The sequence below is a fragment of the Haematobia irritans genome, chromosome 1 (genome assembly GCF_050003625.1).
Source record: "Haematobia irritans isolate KBUSLIRL chromosome 1, ASM5000362v1, whole genome shotgun sequence".
Lineage (NCBI taxonomy): Eukaryota > Metazoa > Arthropoda > Insecta > Diptera > Muscidae > Haematobia > Haematobia irritans.
In genome coordinates, this window is record NC_134397.1 from 221,910,465 (window position 1) to 221,933,959 (window position 23,495).

The window sequence follows — 23,495 nt, forward strand, 5'->3', positions numbered from 1 at the left end:
CTACTCTACTCTACTCTACTCTACTCTACTCTACTCTACTCTACTCTACTCTACTCTACTCTACTCTACTCTACTCTACTCTACTCTACTCTACTCTACTCTACTCTACTCTACTCTACTCTACTCTACTCTACTCTACTCTACTCTACTCTACTCTACTCTACTCTACTCTACTCTACTCTACTCTACTTTGTATTTAATTGTATCAATTAAAATTTTAATTTACTTTGGTGATTGATACTACAAATAAATTTTTTAATCAAACTAAAAATACTAAGTCAGTTCAGAAAGTGTTCACAGAAAAAAAATATTATTTGTCTTCAATCTCGAAATTAATTGATCCAATTAATTTTTTAAATGAATAATCAATTAATGTTTTAATTAAAAATCTTAAAATATTCAATCATAGACCTAATTAACTTAATGTTTCTATCTTGATTAAAAAGTTAATACTATCAATTAATTTATTAATTAAAACAAAAAAAAATTTCAATCAACTTTTTAATTGGAAATATTTTTGTGATATTTCTTTCTCTGTAGCAAGAGTTTAAGTTATGTACTAAAGTATAAAGTGTGCGGTATTTTGCATACGTTTTAAACAGAACGGGGACGAGTCCATGCCCCCCAGATGCAATACTGGTTTCTGAGATTAATCGGTTTTCTGTAGGGAAAGTACCTACAAAATAACTTGGTAATGAGACTTCTTTCTAGATAAGTATACAAGTTCCATAAATATGACTATAATATATAAATAAAATCAGTGGCGTTGGTTTAATATAACATTTAGACCTGTACGACTTACTTTAGATATATTTTGTCCAATAAATGGTGGGTTTTTCCACAAAAACTTTAAAGCAAAAATATACATGAACATAATTACATTTCTATAAAATCTTATAAAAACACATTGAACTTTTTATATTAATTGTTTAAAAAATGTAATTGTGTCAATTAGCTGGTTTTTGGCGGGGAAAATTAAATATTTGTTAAATATTTCAATTTTCTTTCATCCATACACAGCATTATTTTTGAAGTATAATTAAACAATTTGTTTTGTTTGTTATTGTTGATTTACTCTTCAATCATTATTGTTGTTTTTGATTTCAGCTTAAATCAATGCATTGACTAAACTACAGAAATATGCTTGCAAATTTGTTTAGGCAGTAGCCGACTATCAAAACCATTTTTCGGGAGGTTCAAGTGTAGTTCACTTGGGGTTGAGTGAATTACCCCAATTTATTCTGATAATTGGTTGATAGTTTTGCTGCAAGTGGAGGATGCATGCTGATGAGGAATGTGGTAATTCCAAAATAGCTGTACATCTAACCATCTTGCAGTCTATAGGTCTTTGCCCAAATAAATTTCACAAGCATAATTTTCCTTTGTTGGTTAAGCTACACTTGTAGTTTATAATTGAACAATTTTGCTATCTGTTAGTAGTATATCATTTTAATTAATATTATTTCTAAGAGATGGTAGAATTGTCAATGTTTATTAACGAGTAATTTAAATATATTGATATGATTAGAAACAATTTTTATGAACTTGCTGCAATAAATTGCATTTTCTATTAATTTATTTCCCATATTTTTTAAGCAAAAAAAAAAACAAACAATAACAGCACTTTGAGCGTATTACCAAAACTTGTAAAGGAATAAAACTGGAATATTATGGTATCCTTCATTATTCCCAACATGCCGTCATTTTTTGTTGTCATTACTAAGTTGTGCGCCGACTCTTATGTGAGAGTAGGAAAATATGAACTTTCATGTCCATAACATCCTGAGGGTTGTTTTATATTTACATTGGAACTATGGCTTATTTACCTGTCATTCTAAAGTATTTATTAATGTTGTAAATAGCATTCAATCTGAATGGATATAAATTGTAAATAGTTTATGAATTGTTATACCCTGATAAGTTTTAATTATTGTTCAATATTAATACAAAAATATATTTATGAAAAGTATTGATTTTATGTTAGATATGATATTAATACACTATAAAGAATACCAATACAGATTTCACACTTTGTTTATCGCGCACTTTTTCACCAAACTAATCTAGGTACACCCGATAACTTAATGCACCAATAGCTTATAACTTAATTGAAGAATAACATTAATAAATAATATAGGATGATATGAACCTGAACTAATGATTGATAATAAACTTATTCACCATTACTGAAATATAATTCATATGGTTTCAAGAAATTAGTTTAAAATTTTATTTGAATGCTTCAATTTTAATATTAAGTTAATTAAGAGTAGATATACGTTTATTTTGATAAGTGACTTCAATCCAAGATATTATTACGCTTCAACAAAAGTCTCAAAGAATTCATAAAACAAATTTCATATGGTTGATGGTTAAAACACTAAAGAAAGGCGGAGTCATCAAATTTCAAGAGAGCAAAATAAATTTATTGTTGGTGTAATAATAAACAATAAGGTACACTAAAAATAAGTAAAGTAAAAAGTTATTCCTTGCCTCTATCAGCACCCAACAAAAAAAGCGTCGCCAAAAAAGTATTTCCATTACTTTCTTTTTGGATCCGGAATTGGTGCAAAATTTGACGCAGAAGCGATGAATTTATGGGCTTGTCATAGGACGGAAGTCCTCGATTTCAACAGCCGTTGTACTGAATTTGCATCACTACTTTAGGTGTGATCCGAATTCAATGTTTTAGATGTAAATTAAAAAATTCTGTGATATTTTGTCAAGATTTTTTATAATTTTTAATGGATTCTAATGCTTGTCGGAAACGTTTGACCTAAAATATTTTCAAAAACACAATTTTTTCAAATTGGATTTAGAATTTTTGTCGACAAAATTTAAATAATTTGTACCATTTTATGAATTCTTACTCTGTTTTAACCTATTTGAAACAAAAAAAGTTAGAATTATCCATTAAAAGTATAAAAAACCAAGTTATAAACAATTGAATTAAAAGAACTTCCTGGGTAGTTAAAATAAATAACATCAATGGGAGTGCATATTCTGGAAGTGCTTTTAAAGTTGTGCCTTTGGAAGAACTTCCAAACTTTTTTTGCTGGGCAAATTTAAAAAGATTTGTTGTACAGTAACTTTTATATTGGATCTCAGTCTTCTAACAATAAAAAAAAAAAAAACAAGTATATACAGCAGTAAGTTCGGCCGGGCCGAATCTAAAATACCCACCACCATGAACCAAATATTAGGGTTTCCTTTGAAATTTCAGGAGGACTTGAGGACACTTCCCGAAGATAAATTTAAAGATTTCACCTATGAGGACTATATCAGATTCCGGATTTATTAGAACCATTTTTGTTTGAGTTTTAGAGGAATCATTAAAATCTCTTGTAAGTGTGCAAGAAAATTATAAAATAACGTCTTGATTTGGAATCTTAAATCTGTAGATTTTCACCCGAGAAGTAAAATGTGGAAATTCTACATTGAGTTTCAAGCCATTTTCATGATCAGTACGCCTTCTATACCCTCAAGAAGTGAAGTCCGTCTATATAGAGGAATTACACACAAAAAAAAATTTCTGATTCAATCACGAAATTAATTGATCCAATTAATTTTTTAATTGAAATGTCTTCAATCACAGAAATGATAGTATCAATTAAAAAATTAATTGAAGATCAATTAAAAATTAATTGATCCAATTAAAAAATTAATTGATACTATTAATTTTTGTGATTGATTTTTGTTTCAATTAAAAAATTTGTTGATTCAATTAAATTTTTAATTGAATTTTTTTTAAAACTCAATTAAAATTTTAATTGGAAACTTTTTCGTGAAATTTTTTTCTGTGTACCAAAAGGACCCATAAAAACTTAATCCGATACACGTTTTTGTGAGCCTAAAATACCAGAATATTTACAATTTCTGGCAAATCGGATAAAAAACTACGGTTTCTAGAAACCCAAGGGGTTAAATTGGGAGATCGTTCTTAGGGGGGGCTATACCAAAACATGGACCGATACTCACCATTTTGGGCACACCTCTTTATGGTCCTAAAATACCTATAAATTTCAAATTTCAGACAAATTGTATATAAACTACGGATTCTATAAACCCAAGATGTAAAATCGAGAGATCGGTCTATATAGGGGCTATACCAAAACATGGAACGATACGGACCATTTTCGGCACACCTTTTGATGGTCCTCAAGTACCTCTAGATTTTTAATTTCAGGCAAATTGGATAAAAACTACGGTTTCTATAAGCCCAAGCCCAAGGTCGGTTTATATGGGGACCATACCAAAACATGGACCGATGTTCACCATTTTTGACACACCTCTTTACGGTTCTAAAGTACCTCCCGATTTCCAATTTCAGGTAAATTGGATAAAAACTGCGGTTTCTATAAGCCCAAGAAGTAAAATCGGGAGATCGGTCTATATGGGGGCTATACCAAAACATGGACCGATACTCACCATTTTTTGCACACCTTTTTATGGTCATAAAATACCTCTAGATTTAAAATTTCAGGCAAATTGGATAAAAACTACGATTTCCATAAGCCCAAAACCTGGACCGATATAGCCCATCTTCGAACTTGACCTGCCTGCAGACAAAAGACGAGTTTGTGCAAAATTTCAGCACGATTGCTTCATTATTGAAGACTGTAGCGTGATTACAACAGGCAGATAGCCAGACAGACGGACATCGTTATATCGTCTTAGAATTTCTCCCTGCACACAAAAAAAATTCTGATTCAATCACGAAATTAATTGATCCAATTAATTTTTAATTGAAATGTCTTCAATCACAGAAATGATAATATCAATTAAAAAATTAATTGATGGTCAATTAAAAAAATAATTGATCCAATTACAAAATTTCAATTAAAAAATTTGTTGATTCAATTAAATTTTTAATTGAATATTTTGTAAAACACAATTAAAATTTTAATTGGAAAATTTTTCGTGAAATTTTTTTCTGTGTGATCAAGAATATATATACTTTATATAGTCGGAAATCGATATTTCGATGTGTTACAAACGGAATGATAAACTTCTTATACCCACGTCACCATTCTATGGTGGTGGGTATAAAAATCCACAAAAAGATTTTGAATGAAAGGAATCAAAGGAACGTGTTGGTCATAAGTATATCATCAAGATGTTACGTTCAGGTAGATAAAAGTCCAAATGGTATGACAATGAAAAAGAAAAGACAATCAATTGTTGTAATGTATAAAGTAATGTATATTCATCGAACCTCTATTAAAAGAATCCCAAATTGACGTCATTTTAGAAAGATACACAAAATAGAGGTCTGAAAAAAATGCAAAACAAAGCCAATTTTCATTGCCCAGATGTGAAAGTTTTGTGTACATTAACTTTATGTTTTCAAACCATCAAAAATAAGTTTTGAATACCAGATGTTATCTTCCGGAATGTAAGCTTTCTAAATATTTGAGACACCGTCATACGAAGTAGTACATCAAGAGGTTCCAAATCAATAGGAAATACTAAAAGCAATTTAATAGATCATTCACATCGAAATCTACTAAAAGTAGATTTGAAATCCCTTTTTTTATAAAGCAAATGACATTTGAAATCTAATTAAAGAAGATTTTGGAAGTGTATGTTAATGTGAATGAGGTATAAAACTGCTATGTGAAATTCTCATTGGAATATAATGTGGATTACAGTCACAATCAAAATGTTGACTTTTCAGCTTTCTCTTGATTTTTGAAATTTTCGAAAGACTGGACTTGTTTTAAAATTTTGAAGAAAAAAATGACGGTGGACTATCTCTTTTCTACATCAATTTCGCACATTTTCCATAGGAGGACTTTGCTAATGAGATTGATAAAATAAGTACGAAAAGTCGCTTTGGTCAAAAGTCGACTTTTCACCACAAAAAGCTCATATTTAAAAAAATGTTTTTCTTTTTCGAATTAAAGAAATGCGTTGCCTTTGCCAATGATTGTTATACCCCACCCTTTGTATTATCACCACTCAGCAACCCTCTCCCACAACTTCATTTCATTGGTCCACTACAATATTTCTCTAAGTGTGTTTAATTATTTTATGCTAAGGGTTGTTTACATAGTCCTTAGTCCTTAAGCGTGCCATTAGCCAATAGGAATGCATATCCCAAACATAAGGATTTCAAGGAAAACTGTTTTCTCTCTTGGCATTTGACAGGTGATGAGAGCCCACACAAACGCCTATACAACAAGCAACCTCCCTCAAACTTTCAACTTTTTTTTTGGCTCTCCCGAAAATACTCAATGGCTATTGGGATATTATGTTTTCTACAGACAGACGTATAAAAACATTTTGTGTGTGTGTGTGTGTTTTTTTTTTTTTGACGGGAGAGTAATATTCTTTCCTAGTTTTGGTAAAGCATGAAATTTGATATGCCATTTTGACACTGTGGTTCAGAAGTTTTCGTATATTAGTTTTTAGTACAAAAAATTAAAAAAAAAAAACAAGTATATACGGCCGTAAGTTCGGCCAGGCCGAATCTTATGTACCCTCCACCATGGATTGCGTAGAAACTTCTACGAAAGACTGTCATCCACAATCGAAATACTTGGGTTGTGGTATCTTAAAACTTCTTAACATCGTTTTCTAAATTGTGAGTTAGCCCATACGTGGTATATATTAGACAAAAAAGTTATGTATAGTTAAGTCTACAAATAATTACGAATCGATATGGACTTTTTGCACGGTACGTAGAGAGCCAGAATTGAAATATGGGGGTCGCTTATATGGGAGCTATATACAATTATGAACTTGATATGGACCAATTTTTGTGTGATTGGAAATCGATTTACCTGAGGGATATATATATATATATATATATATATAACTATAGACCGATATGGACCTAGTTAGGCATGGTTCTTAACGACCATATACTAGCACAATGTACCAAATTTCAACTCACTCGGATGAAATTTGCTCCTCCAAGAGGCTCCAAAACCAAATATCGGGATCGGTTTATATGGGGATATATATGATTATGGACTGATATGGACCACTTTTGGCATGGTTGTTAAATATCATATACGATCACTACGTACCAAATTTCAAGCAGATCGGATGAATTTTGCTTGTCCAAAAGGCACCGGAGGTCAAATCTGGGGATCGGTTTATATGGGAGCTATATATAATTATGGTCTGATAGGAACCAATTCCTGCATGGTTGTTGGATGCCATATACTAACATCACGTACCAAATTTCAATCGAATGGGAAGAATTTTGCTCTTCCAAGGGGCTCTGGAAGTCAAATCTGGGGATCGGTTTATATGGGGCCTATATATAATTATGGACAGATTTCCACCAATTTTTGCATGGGAGTTTGAGGCCATATATTAACACCACGTATCAAATTTCAACTGAATCAGATGAATTTTGGTCTTCCAAGAGGCTCCGGAGGTCAAATCTGGTGATCGGTTTATATGGGGGCTATATATAATTATGGACCGATTTCGACCAATTTTTGCACGGTTGTTAGAGACCATATACTAACACCATGTACCAAATTTCAGCCGGATCGGATGAAATTTGCTTCTCTTAGAGGGGATCGGCAAGCCAAATCGGGGGATCGGTTTATATGGGGGCTATATATAATTATGGACCGATATGGACCAATTTGTGCATGGTTGTTAGAGACCATATACTAACACCATGTACCAAATTTCAGCCGGATCGGATGAAATTTGCTTCTCTTAGAGGCCTCGCAAACCAAATTTGGGGGTTCGTTTATATGGGGGCTATACGTAAAAGTGGACCGATATGGCCCATTTGCAATACCATCCGACCTACATCAATAACAACTACTTGTGCCAAGTTTCAAGTCGATAGCTTGTTTCGTTCTGAAATTAGCGTGATTTCAACAGACGGACGGACGGACGGACGGACGGACATGCTCAGATCGACTCAGAATTTCACCACGACCCAGAATATATATACTTTATGGGGTCTTAGAACAATATTTCGATGTGTTACAAACGGAATGACAAAGTTAATATACCCCCCATCCTATGGTGGAGGGTATAAAAATCTGTATTTTGCTTTCGATGTACAAAGCTGTTAAATTAGACTGATGCGGAAACTGAACTGGTGCTTTATTTAATGTAAACGAATCGGGAGTTAGCATTACAGTCCGATACTAGAACATCCAGACATTTAAAATAGGTTTATACACCCAGAAAAAATGAAACCCACCATGAAAGAAAAAAACATGACACAAATAAGATAATAATTTTCTCAAATTGAAAAAAATGTTTTAAAAATTATAATATTTTTCTGTTGTTTAAAAAAGTCATTTTTTGGGAGAAAAAATTGGAATTTAAAATTTTTAATGTCTATATGAAGTTCTAGGTAGGCATTTTAAGAAAAATATTTTCACCCATTAAAAAAAAAACTATTTTCATATTTAGTAAAATTGTGTACTTTATTTGTATAAAACTTTTTTCTCATTTTTTAGTTCACGTCATTAAAATAAGCAAAAAAATAAAAAAATCACATTTGGCAAAATTGATCTAAAACCAACTAATTTTCATGAGCTAAATTAATGTTAAATCGGTTATAAAAAAAAATCGTTTTCTTTTTTCTGAGGTTTGTGCCTTATACATTGTGGCACATTTGTCACTTTAATGCCACTATTTTGTTATTCAACTAAATTCCATACTCTTTACATTTTTGTACCTTTTCTAATAAATTCTGTTTTATGCTCTAATTTTTAAAGAGGATTAGCAAACAATCGAGTTTAACCATCCGATATTATATTTCTGAGCGCACTTACAATCTTTTATTAGTTGTAACTCACAATAACTTTGTATTTGTTATTTTGCTTCGTTGGCTCAATTTTAATCATACATTTTTTTAATATAACGAAGTACACCGAAAGAATTCCCTTCGTTAATTTCACGAAGAATTCTTCATTAACTATTCTTCGTGAATTCTTCATTAAAGCAACGAAATTTTCATTCATTTTCGTGTATACTTTTCGGCCATAGTGTAAAAGAAATTTGGAAACAATTTGGTGTCTCTCTCTTTCTCTATTTTGGTGAAAAGCCTCTTGCTCCACCATGTAAGATTGTAATTGTCATGGAATATGAGTAAACAGAGAAGAGAAGCAACTGACACACACTACCACCACCTATCATCATATTTTGTGTTAACCACCAATGGTTGTCAATTATAATACAGCTTGACCATAAAGCAACTCTAAGGATAATAACAGGAATACGTAGATCACCTAAGTGCCTCTGCAAGTAGAGGGAGTTGTAGTTTTTGACCAATTTGAAAAAAGTTCGTGTATCGGAAGTAAAGGATTACGCATACAAGCCACAATCTTGTCCAAAAGACAAAAGGGATATTGTAAAAATTAATATTGCATCAGAACGGAGGAACGCCATCAGGGCGGAACAAGCGATTGATTACTTGCTTATCATTAGCGTAATAAACTACCAGCGTGCAACAGAATACAAAATGATTCATTTCGCAGTGTACATTGAAACAATAAGGATGTGTCATATGAAGAATTACTCCAACAACAAAAAATATATATAACGCATAATAAATAAATACGAAAAAGTCCTAGTGTTTTGCAAACAATATGTTACCATTAAAAAATCAAAATTTCAATTCCAATTATTTATCAAATATTAACAATAATGCAATGCCATCAACTATGGTCGGTGGTAAGACACCTTCGTCACCGCGTCAATTTTTTGCCAGACTTTATGGCCACCTAGAGACTAATGATGAATCGAAGGCTACATCAGCCGATATAAATCTAAAATCTACATTTTCCACGGTAACATCCCCATCTTATGGCTCACCGGTGATTTGTGATTCCAATTATCAAAGTGATGGTGCAACGACTACATCTTCACCAGATATTATGATAAGTGATGAAAGGTGTGTGTGAGTGTTTTATGTTTAATTTGGCGTCGCGCAAAAGATCCGTTTTGAAATATTTTTTTTTTTAAATAAAATTCAATTCAATTTCTACTGTGTTCTTTTCTTATACATTTACGTTTATAGAGTGGATTTAAAAGCTTCTACACCATGCCCGGGATTATCGCAAGTTCTTCCATCGGAATATAATAAAAATGATTTGAACAATGTTTTACCTTCAACATTTGTTGGGATGCCATTTGGATTCCACAATGAAACACCATTTTCCGTTGGATTAAGTGCATTTCGTAAGTACACGAATTATATTATAATCAGTAAACTGTAGCTAATTGTACTTAATAGATTTTTGGACCACTTTTTAGAATTTTCCCAACGTTAATGCAAAATTGCAAATAATTTGGTATAAGATATATACAGTTCTAAAGATATATACAGTTCTTGGTACACAGAAGAGAATTCAAATCTACCATAAATTGAATTTGATATAATACTTAAAAAAGTTTACTTGGATTTAAAGATTTTGGCTTCAAAGATGTTGAATTTCCCTTAAAGATTTTAATATTGATTCCGAGCCCACAATGCGGCTTCTTTAAATTAGGCATTTTTACGCAGCTATCTGCCTTTAAATTTAGCGAATTTTCATTCTCTTTTTGCTAAAGCTATTAATGCATTTGTACATTTTAAAAAATCCAAACCTTATGTACAAATGTAAAAAAGAAATGTTTTCTTAACCCTGGACAGTCATCCTTCGTCAAAAGGACGACGCTTAATTTTAATTTCGACGAAAAAGCGTCTTTTGGTCGATTGGAAAATGATAAAATTTAGTTAGACTAATTCAACCATTATATGAATTTTGTTTGTTATTAATTAACAAGTATATACGGCCGTAAGTTCCACCACACTGAAAAAAATATTGTCGTGAGGTCAAAGATTTCATGTCTTTAAAATACGAATACAAATTTTGCTTAGCATAGAAGACGCATTTCTCTAAAATAAAGTTATTTTCCTTGTCCAAAAGTCGATAAACTTTTCAATGAAGTCGTATTGTCCTTATAATTAAGTGATTTAACTTAAAAAAGGGTATCTTAACATGAAAGAAAAAACTTATAGGCTAAGGTCAACTTGACTTTAATAATTCAGAAAAATTCTTTAAATTTAATGAAATTGTCTTTAAATTTGTTGTCTTTTTGCATCTTGACTACAAAGCAAAAAATCGTTCAAATATAGGACACGTTTTTCAACACTTTATTTTAAAGACGTTTTTTGCTTGAAACATAGTATAATTTCTACTTGAAGTCGAATCTGAATTTGGAAAATAAAGTCGTCGTTAACCCGTTTTTAAAGGACTTTGATAGCATATGAAGAAAAAAAGCTGAGAAAGCGAAAAATTAAAAGTTGATTCCTAGAAGCAAGTACACAAAACCTAAATTTAAAAGAGAATTGTGTCTTAAAAGTATCCTTACTTGTATTCTCCGCTTCTTTGGCTCGGAATCAATACCAAATTTTTTAAAGTAAAGACAAAATCTTTGGAACCGAGTATGCTTTTTTTTCAGTGCAGGCCGAATCTTATGTACCCTCCACCATGGATTGCGTAGAAACTTCTACTAAAGACGGTCATCCACAATTAAATTACTTGGGTAGCGGCAAGGCATCTTAAAACTTCTTAACATCATCTTCTAAATTGTAAGTTATACCAAGCGGGAAATATAGTAGACAAAAGAAAGGTCGATTAAATCGTATATATTCAGTTCTTGACCGGTATATATAGGGAAGAAATAATTAAGAACCTATATGAACTTTTGTGCGGTAATTATCGAGCCAGAATGGAAACATCGTGGTCGCTTTATAAGGGGGCTATATAAAATTATGAACACGAGTCTACCAAAAAATGCAGATTTTTTACTGTTTTGTATATTGGTAGAATTCTTGATGTTTTGGAAGATTTTGCAAAATATTCCTCTCCAACTATGAAATGCTTCATAAATTTTCTATAGAAATAATATTTTGACAAAATTTTCTACAGAAATAAAATTCTGACAAAATTTTCTATAGAAATAAAATTTTGACAAAATTTTCTATAGAAATATAAAATTTTGAAAAAATTTTCTATGGCAATAAAATTTTGGTAGATTATTTTTGGCTTGAGTGGCAATCATGATTTTTCTGTGATTGGGGATCGGTTTATTTGGGGGCTATATATAATTATGAACCGATATGGACCAATTTTTGCATGGTTGTTAGAGACCATATACTAACACCACGTACTAAGTTTCAACAAGATCGGATGAGTTTGCTCCTCCAAGAGGCTCCGGAGGTCAAATATGGGGATCGGTATATATAAGAGCTATATATAATTATGGACCGATATGGACCATTTCTGGCATGGTTGTTAGAGACCATATACAAACAGCACGTACCAAATTTCAACCGAATCGGATGAAATTTGATTCTCTTAGAGGCTCCGCAAGCCAAATCTGGGGATCGGTTTATATAGGGGCTATATATAATTATGGACCGATATGGACCAATTTTTGCATGGTTGTTGGAGGCCATATACAAACATCATGTACCAAATTTCAGCCGGATCGGATGAAATTTGCTTCTCTTTGAGGCTCCGCAAGCCAAATCTGGGGATCCGTTTATATGGGGGCTATATATAATTATGAACCGATATGGACCAATTTTTGCATGGATGATAGAGACCATATACTAACACCACGTACTAAGTTTCAACAGGATCGGATGAATTTTGCTCTTCCAAGAGGCTCCGGAGATCAAATATGGGGATCGGTATATATAAGAGCTATATATAATTATGGGCCGATATGGACCAATTTTTGCATGTTTGTTAGAGACCATATACTAACACCATGTACCAAATTTCAGCCAGATCGGACGAAATATGCTTCTGTTAGAGGCTCCGCAAGCCAAATCTGGGGATCCGTCTATATGGGGGGCTATACGTAAAAGTGAACCCATATGGCCCATTTGCAATACCATCCGACCTACATCAATAACAACTAATTGTGCCAAGTTTCAAGTCGATAGCTTGTTTCGTTCGGAAGTTAGCGTGATTTCAACAGACGGACGGACGGACGGACATGCTCAGATCGACTCAAAATATCACCACGACCCAGAATATATATACTTTATGGGGCCTTAGAGCAATATTTCGATGTGTTACAAACGGAATGACAAAGTTAATATACCCCCCATCCTACATTCAAAACAAAGTTTACTTGGATCCAAAAATGTTGACCTTCCTTTAAGGATTTGGGTATTGATTCCGAGCCAAAGATATGGGTTCTTTAAAATAAGGAAATTTTTTTGCGACCCATCTGGCTTCAAATCTAGGATCTATAAAATTAAAATTAGGATACATATCTCATTTATCGAATTTTCATTCTATTTTTCCGGTATATTAATAAAGCTATTCACGTACAAACACAGAAAAAAATTTCACGAAAAATTTTCCAATTAAAATTTTAATTGAGTTTTAAAAAATATTCAATTAAAAATTTAATTGAATCAACAAATTTTTTAATTGAAACAAAGATCAGTCACGAAAATTAATAGTATCAATTAATTTTTTAATTGAATCAATTAATTTTTTAATTGACCTTCAATTAATTTTTTAATTCATACTATCATTTCGGTGATTGAAGATATTTCAATTAAAAATTAATTGGATCAATTAATTTCGTGATTGAATCAGAATTTTTTAATTTAAGGACGATTTCTTTAAATCAAAAATGTGTTTCTTTAAGGAAAATTTGTTTAAAGACATGCAACTTTAACGAAGGGACGCAAATTTTCAAAATGTATGTCCTAAATTTAATTTAAAAAATTGTTGAAGCAAAGATTATAAACTTTCTTTTAATTAATATTTCATTATTTTAAAGTAATTTGTCCTTAATATTTTGTGAATTTCGCATCCTAAAATAGAGGTTGCATAATCTTTAATATCACGTAAATATTTTTTTCAGTGTATGGTGGAGGGTATAAAATAAAATTGAAATTAACTGATATTTTGAATGTTTTTTTCTCGTGCTAATAAAGAACATCTCGAGAAGTAGTTAGAATGTTATGCCTTAGTGTCATATAACAATTATATCACAAACATTTGAACTGAAGTTTCGACAATGGCGTTTGTGGCTGAGTGTGCTAGGAGTTATGTTATAAAGCCAGGTTCATCCCCGGTCGGAGCGAAAAAGTTTTTCAAATTGTAATAATTAGATAATTATAATATAAAAAGTGTAATAGAAAATGTTGATAAAAATAAAAAGAGAAATTGGCGAATTTTTTTTCGTTTTTTAAATTTCTTCATTCAAAGAACTTGCAAGGCACAACTTCTAAAGCAATACAAAAGATCCGAAAACGAAGTACTTCCCTCCTATGACAAGCCCATGCAGTGAAAAAAATTTACGTGATATTAAAGATTATCCAACCTAAATTTTAGAATGTGCAATTTGCAAAATATTAAGGACATTTTTTTTTAAATAACGAAATTTTAATTAAAATAATGTTTATAAACTTTGCTTCAAATTTTTTTATTAAATATATTTTGGAAATTTACGTCCATTCGTTAAAGTCGGCAAATTTTCCTTAAATTGGAGAACACATTTTTTATTTAAAGAAATTGTCCTTAACTCTTTCAGGTTTGGTGGTTAGTTAACTAACAACCTGCTTTTGCTTGTATAAAACTGATTGTGTGCCACCTCAAATCAATTTTTTTAAATTCTTACATTTTTAAAGCCACCGTTAATCATTTCTTGCGAGACTTTGTCGCTAGAGTGCACTGGTTATGTTTTTATCTTTACTTAAACTTTCCCCAAGTTTAAACTTTCACTTGATTTTTAACCTGTCAGTTGTGATTGAAATAAAGCAGCATCAAGTGTTTATAAATCAACGAGATCAGTTGTGTTTATTTATTTGGTACTTGTTTTTTTTTTTTTTTTGTTTTGTGAAATAAAAAATGTAAAACTGTGGCCCAAAGAGTTAAATTAACTGAAATATTGAATCTTTAGATTTCAGATAAAAACGCTTCAAATATAAGTTAAGAGGATTTAGGATTTAGTTTTTTTTTATTGGAATTAGGTTAGGAGACAGCCCGATGTATCAGACTCACTTAGACTATTCAGTCCATTGTGATACCACATTGTCGAACTGCTCTCTTATCACTGACTGCTGCCCGATTCCATGTTAAGCTCAATGACAAGGGACCTCCTTTTTATAGCCGAGTCCAAACGGCGTTCAACATTGCAGTGAAACCACTTAGAGAAGCTTTGAAACCCTCAGAAATGTCACCAGCATTACTGAGGTGGGACAATCCACCGCTGAAAACTTATTGGTGTTCGGGCGAAGCAGGAATCGAACCCACGACCTTGTGTATGCAAGGCGGGCATGCTAACCATTGCACCACGGTGGCTCCCTTTATTGGAATTAAGAAAAAATCTTTTAATTTAAAGTATCCGTTATAATCTGTATTTTCAAACTCGCATTTGCTTTATTAATATAACACAAAAGGAGCATGACAATTTTATAAATGAGATCTGTCCTCTTAATTTTAATTTTATTTATCCTAGATGTAAAGCCATAAAGATCGCTAAAAATTTTCTTTATATTAAAGAAGCAGCATTTTTGGTCAAAATCTTTGGATCCAAGTGAAAAATTCATCCAAGTTTGCACTACTTCACAAGTTGGGGATCCATACTACTTTTTTGGAAGTTCGTTTTTGCTGAAATCCTGAGTAAAACTCAATATTACTGAACTAAAACATTGGCATAATTACTTTGTATTCTACAAAATTCATATTCGATTTGAATTTTACATTGGAAAAAAAGCAAATTCTTTGGAAATTTGTCCACTTTTTATTTTTGATAAAATGGGAATAAGTTTATAATGTTTAAAAAGAATATTTATTATGTTACGAAACTTTATTGTTTGTAATTAAGAAAACAAAAATTAAGTAAAATTCTATATATAAATCAGTAAGCTTTGTAACATATTGGAAATATTAAACAAGTTTAATTTGTACTACATTTTATTCATTATGGAAACTTTGGATTATATCTTATATGAGAGCAAGATTCTACAAAATATCAATTGAAAATTAAAGTATTTCATATGAAATATTTACGATTTGAATTCCAATCGTTATTTGTTTGAAAGACTTTTTATTCATTCTATTAATTCCTAATATCTACAAATCTCATTTATTCGATTGATTATCATTATCGCTAGGCTTTGGCGATTCCGATGACAATGATCTCTTCTCCATATCCAGTTTGTATTGAAGACTTTTCAATTCAATACTCAAAAACATTCGCAAATTAGGATCTTCGATTTTCTTCAATACCAACTCACGAACTTTATCCGTATTGCCATCCAAAAGCTTGGCTATGGTTTCGGCATATTCAATCCAAACACAATTCGCGCAACCGGACATACAGCAGGTAGTGGGTTCCGGCGGAAGCTAAAACAAGTTAATCAACTTGGTGTAAGGATTAATTAGAAGGGAATTTGATTGATTCATTCGAACTAACCTTAATGCCATCCTCATCAGATTTACTATCGCTGGCGTAACGTGATACGGGGGTAGGAGAAAACCCTGGAGAAACACGTTTGCCGTATTGTAATAAAAACTTTCTATAGCCACTTTTAGTCAACACAGGATACATTTCTTAACGAAAAAAGTGAAGAAATTATATTTCAGTGAAGGTTTGCAGTGTTGGTTTTTGTTTTTTTTTTTTTTTTTTAGGTAAAGACAATCATAAGTACTAGTTCCTATATATAAAAAACGCCTAGAGAGACTATTCACAGGTGTTAAATAATGTTTTCTTAAAACATTTTTTGTTTAATATTAACCAAAAAATATGGTTCCGGTTCTAAAATGCTGGTGTTGATTTATTTGAAAGTGAAAAAAGCCAAAACATTCAAGCATTAAAATTCACGTAAAGAGAACTTAACACATATTGAATTACAAAACTATAACAAAAAAATTGACTCTTTTTTTTGAAACTCTCTTGTATGCCTAGTCGGAAGAACCTACCACTGCAAAAGGATATCTTCCAATGGTGTTTACCAAGAAGAATACACGCTTTTTTGTGGTCATTCCACTTAGCCCATTGTATGTGGTAAAACTGGTTAGTGGAGATTTTTGTGGTTAGCTAAACGGATTTTTCTGTCTCAATATACAAAAATTCATTATTAGGAAAAAATTAACATTGTAATTGATCTGAAAAGGAAACCTAAAAAAGCCGACTCCCTAATACTTTGCTGGAAAATATCATTGTAATTACCAAAGTGAAAAACAAAAAAAAAAACAAGTACAAGAACTGTGTATAGTGTCACATTACTAATTGAAGGATTGTAGTAAGCTTATTGGCAAAGGGAAATAATGGTGAGTGCAATCACAGGACAATATCTGAGGGTTAACTACTGGTTTGATATTGATTTAAATCACTTTTCAAGTGATTGAGGTTGTTTATACACTCAAAAAATAGACTTGGATCCAAAACTTACAATATTTGAAATTTTTTAATATTGATAGAGGCATTTTAAGGAAGCCATCCTAACATATTTAAATAGAGATTTAATAGACTTGGGACTCGGATCTGGGGCCAAATCACCGCAGTCGAAATCGAGTACTTCGTCTTCGTAATGTAGTTTACGCGGATCACCGCAGTCGTTATCGAATTGTTTCTACTCGAAGTTGAACACGATAGGTAGCATGCTATCGAAAACGAAGTATGTAGTGATTTTTGAGCAGAAAAAAGGTAAACAAAAAGAAAAAAGTTGGTGAAAATGTAATTATTATTCCATTTTGGCAAAATACATTTAAGAAAATATATTACTTGCATTTAGGGAATCGGATCAAAGAAAGGAATGCACAGTAGCCGCTTCAAAAAAACTTATTTTTTCAACAACATATTTAAAAGCTTCTTTTGACATATGAAAACGTCTTTTAAATCTATGGATGTTAAAAACACAATTTACTCTTACTCTACTTCAGGCAATGCTAAAGGACTGCTTTTGTCACGAATATTTTTCCTTATTAATGCCACTTTGTACTCATCGTCTGAATCCGAAAACGAGGAAAAAAAACACTTGGATTCATAATATATTTTTACACATATAATTTAACACACAAAAACAATATAAATATCTCAGAAATAACATAATATGATAACAAAACATTATTTTGAAATTCTACTCTATTTCAATTTCTTATTACCATATGTTTACAGCAATGTAAAAAAAAGTAGTAGACAAAATAAATTACGATCGAATGCGGTGATCCAAAAATTTAATGCGATCGAAATGTTTCTCTATACGAAACAGAACTCGATGACGAATGCGGTGATTTGGCCCCTGATTGCACAAATTTTCATATTCCTTTTGATATATAGTCGAAATGATGTAAGATTATAAATCAAAATTGTAACAGGCACTTCTAAATAGCGTTTAACAAAAATTAAAAAAAAAAAACATTCATAATAAAAAAATTCTCGAACGAGTAAAAAAGATTACCGATGATGAAATAGAACAATAGAATCCAATTCCACGAAACATTCGAAATATATGTGAAATGATCTGCCTTCGCTTGAATATCAAGAGCATCAAATAGTCGTGTACAGACGCAGAAAAACTCACGAAAATTTTTTCAATTAAAGTCTTAATTGAGTTTTAACAAATATTCAATTAAAAATTTAATTGATTCAACAAATTTTTCAATTGAAACAAAAATCAATAACAAAAATTAATAGTATCAACTAATTTTTTAATTGGATCAATACATTTTTAAATTGACTTCGAATTAATTAAATTAATTGATACTATCATTTCTGTGATTGAAGACATTTCAATTGAAAAATTACTTGGATGGTAATTGATTTTTTTTTTGTGCAGAAAAAATATCACCAAAATATTTCCAATTAAAAAGTTGATTGAAGTTGAATTTTTTTTTCAATTAATAAATTTATTGACACAATTAACGTGTTAATCAAGATAGAAGCATTAAGTTAATTACGTCAATGATTGAAAATTTCAACATTTTTAATTAAAAAATTAATTGATACAATTAACTTTTTAATCAAAAGATGAGTATTAAGTTCGAGTTTAGCCGCTAATTTTCACTAAAGTGAAAACTAAATCAGTAAAAAAGTCATAAAATTATAAATATTTGTTGCATATTTCATTATAACTTGATGGAGAATATCCCAAAGCAATTTTTCACAAAGTTTGTATGCCTTAAAATGGATTATTAAAGAAAAGTAATCGTGAAAAAGTGACGATTTTAGCGGCTAAACTCGAACTTAATACCCACCTAAACTCTGAAGACTAATGGCGATTTCGATTAGGAAAAAAGGTGCAACATTCTCGAAATTGATTGCCACATATGAAGGACACTGTCATAGATTTTGGATCCTGTATCCCTGTATTAATAATAACTTTGGAATGACACTATCATATGAGCGAAAATACAATGAGGGAAAAAGTAGTGTAACACCAAGGCAACATATTTTTTGCGAAACGAAAACGCCCTAAGTCAATAAAAAACGTGCTGATTTGTTTTTTTTTTTTAATTGTCATTTAAAGTAATTGAAAACAGTTACGTTTTTAATGAAAGAATTGAGTTTTGCAATCAACATCAATTAAATTTGTAATTAAAAACAATTAATTTTTTTATTCGAGTATTTTTTTAATATTCAATTAAAACTGTGATTGATATTATCATTTTCGTGATTGAAGACATTTCAATTAAAAAACTAATTGGACCAATTAACTTCGTGATTGAATCAGAAATTGTTGTGTGTACAAAACGATTATATTCTTCATAATTTTTTTCAATTAATTTTAATTAAAATAAAATAAAAATTATTTAACTGACAGGTTGGCTGATAAGTCCCCGGTCTGACATATAGACGGCGTCGCTAGTATTAAATGCATATTATTTTTATATAATACCAACCTTCAAATGATTCGTGTCAAAATTTGACGTCTGTAAGTCAATTAGTTTGTGAGATAGAGCGTCTTTTGTGAAGCAACTTTTGTATGGCGGAAAAAAAGGAATTTCTTGTTTTGATAAAATACTGTTTTCTGAAGGGAAAAAATACGGTGGAAGCAAAAACTTGGCTTGATAATGAGTTTCCGGACTCTGCCCCAGGGAAATCAACAATAATTGATTGGTATGCAAAATTCAAACGTGGTGAAATGAGCACGGAGGACGGTGAACGCAGTGGACGCCCGAAAGAGGTGGTTACCGACGAAAATATCAAAAAAATCCACAAAATGATTTTGAATGACCATAAAATGAAGTTGATCGAGATAGCAGAGGCCTTAAAGATATCGAAGATATCGATCATTCATCAATATTTGGATATGCGGAAGCTCTGTGCAAAATGGGTGCCGCGCGAGCTCACATTTGACCAAAAACAACAACGTGTTGATGATTCTGAGCGGTGTTTGCAACTGTTAACTCGTAATACACCCGAGTTTTCCCGTCGATATGTGACAATGGAAGAAACATGGCTCCATCACTACACTCCTGAGTCCAATCGACAGTCGGCTGAGTGGACAGCGACCGGTGAACCGTCTCCAAAGCGTGGAACGACTCAAAAGTCCGCTGGCAAAGTAATGGCCTCTGTTTTTTGGGATGCGCATGGAATCATTTTTATCGATTATCTTGAGAAGGGAAAAACCATCAACAGTGAATATTGTATGGCGTTATTGGAGCGTTTGAAGGTCGAAATCGCGGCAAAACGGCCCCATATGAAGAAGAAAAAAGTGTTGTTCCACCAAGACAACGCACCGTGCCACAAGTCATTGAGAACGATGGCAAAAATTTATGAAGTGGGCTACGAATTGCTTCCCCACCCACCGTATTCTCCAGACTTTTTCTTGTTCTCAGACCTCAAAAGGATGCTCACAGGGAAAAAATTTGGCTGCAATGAAGAGGTGATCGACGAAACTGAGGCCTATTTTGAGGCAAAACCAAAGGAGTACTACCAAAATGGTATCCAAAAATTGGAAGGTCGTTATAATCGTTGTATCGCTCTTGAAGGGAATTATGTTGAATAATAAAAACGAATTTTGACAAAAAAATGTGTTTTTCTTTTTTAGATCGGGGACTTATAAGCAAACCTGTTACGTTTTTAATTTAAAATTGGCCAAAAGCTTTGAATCCAAGTAAACTTGTTTTGAGTATAGTTAAATGAACTAAAGAAGTGAAAACTTATTATACACAAATGAATCATATTGATTTACTAAATTCGTATTTCCCACAACATTTTAAATTTTATCAAAAATGTGTCCATACAGAACTTCGTATAACGTTGAAAAAATTTTGTAATTTCTAACTCCAATTTTTTCATAATATGAACATTTTTTAAAGATGTAAATAACAAAAATTATGTAATAAATTTTCCTAAAATTTGTCGAAAAATATTCTTTATTTTTTTCATATCGATTTAGTTAAGTTTCTAAATTTAACCTACATTTTCTTTACTTATGAGTTTATTTTTCTTTTTTTTTGAGTGTAATTTTAATTATATAAAACCTTGATTAAGAGACGATTTTCTTTTCTATTAGATCTTTATTTAAAAGAAGCCACATTTTTACTCGGACTTAATACCAATATGAAAATCTTAGAATCCAACCATGTTGTTGCGCGTGGATAGCCTTTCATGACAAGGACAAATTTCATATCTAAACTAGCTCAATGAAAACAAACAAATATTAGCCTAATTAGCCATCTAAAAAACGTTTATGTATTTATCGAGATTACACTATTCTGAGGCTTAACACACAATTTCGTACACATTTCAATTAGTAAAGCTATCAAAACATTTCCTTTGCAACCCCCACAACAAACTCCCAAAAATTTCATTTTAATATCCATAAAACACGCATCGTACCTTCCCAGGATAATTCTTCTATGGGGTAAATAGAGATGTTACTGTCAAAAGGGGAGTAAATACTAAGGAGTATTGTATTATTTAAACAATATCACATCACTAAACACTTGAATGATTTAATATCCTTATGATTGGGATGAAAACGACTTTTTTTCTCACCCCACCCCAAACTCACTCGCAACGAACAAAAAGTCTAATATTATGTTGCAATGAGCATATAATCGCGTGCGAACATAAAAAAACATAAACAATTAATTATGACCACAAACAACCTAAGGATGAAAATATCCTGTTTTTTACAAATACCCCTAGTATGGAAAAAATGTTTGTTAAATTTATATTTATAGACAATGCAAATGCATTGCTGCGTTTAACATCGTTTATCCTTCACAAACACAAACATCCACACACAACCACCCCACATTCGAGATCTTTCTTTCTTGCTCTAACAAATGATGACATGAAAAATCAACTCAACCACTAATACACCCACATACAACAACCTCCCCCTCCCTCATCAAACCAAAATTGACTGCAACAAGAAAACCAACTATGAAACAATTAAATCTTTTTACTGATCCGGGAATTTTCACACAATACCAACATCTGTTTCACACTGGAAATTCTGCCAGTATTTATCTGTGAATGTTTTTCATTTTTGTCCGTCCATCCTTTTTACCATTTGAGCTTTGCTTGCTGCTATCAATTTACGTATGGTTTGATTTTGCTTTGTGGACTCTTCATTTTCTTTTTTTTTTTTTGCAAAAATGATTATTGCACGAAGGATATTTATAAAATTCCATGAAGCATAAAATATAGATTAAAAACTTGTATAATAAGGATTTTTATTTTCGTACTTCTCATTGCAAAGCAATTTCGGTAATATCATAGATTTGTATGTAATTTCAAATTCTTATTGTTATGCTTGTTTCTTCTGGTTCACGATAGGGGGTTATTTTCCCAAGACATATGAAAGGATATTTCGAATGCACCGAGTTTCTTGGGGATAAATGAACTACGACTTTTTTTAGAAATTTGGGAATGTACGAGGGCGGTTCGGAAACTTCTTAGCCTATCAATGAAAGAGAATAGTTAGTTTATCAAAAATAGTTAGTTTATCAAAAAATTTATTTTTATACCCTGCTCCACACTGTGGAACAGGGTATTATAAGTTAGTGCATATGTTTGCAACACCCAGAAGGAGACGAGATAGACACATGGTGTCTTTGGCAAAAATGCTCAGGGTGGGCTCTTGAGTCGATATAGCGATGTCCGTCTGTCCGTCTGTCCGTGAACACATTTTTGTAATCAAAGTCTAGGTCGCAGTTTTAGTCCAATCGACTTCAAATTTGGCACAGGTATGAGTTTTGGCTCAGAATAGATCCCTATTGATTTTGGAAGAAATCGGTTCAGATTTAGATATAGCTCCCATATATATATTTCGCCCGATATGGACTTATATGGCCCCAGAAGCCAGAGTTTTACCCTAATTTGCTTAAAATTTTGCACAAGAAGAACAATTATTACTATAGTCAAGTGTGCCAAATTTTATTGAAATCGGTTCAGATTTAGATATAGCTCCCATATATATCTTTCGCCCGATATGGACTAATACGGTCCCAGAAGCCAGAATTTTACCCCAATTTGGTTGAAATTTTGCACAGAGAGTAGCGCGCCAAATTTGGTTGAAATCG

At 31.7% G+C, this 23,495-nt stretch overlaps 1 protein-coding gene across 1 annotated transcript in view; it reads right to left on the bottom strand.

The window, feature by feature from the left end:
- Nucleotides 1–16,039: 16,039 nt before the first annotated feature.
- Nucleotides 16,040–23,495, bottom strand: part of LOC142222646 (uncharacterized) — a 35,352-nt gene continuing 27,896 nt past the window's right edge. Inside the window, exons 2-3 of the mRNA XM_075292894.1 lie at nucleotides 16,429–16,565; nucleotides 16,040–16,358 (exon numbers count right to left, since the gene is read on the bottom strand). Of these exons, the coding sequence (XP_075149009.1) occupies nucleotides 16,095–16,358; nucleotides 16,429–16,563 (399 nt within the window). The 5' untranslated portion in view covers nucleotides 16,564–16,565 and the 3' untranslated portion in view covers nucleotides 16,040–16,094. The remainder of the gene's footprint in view (nucleotides 16,359–16,428; nucleotides 16,566–23,495) is intronic.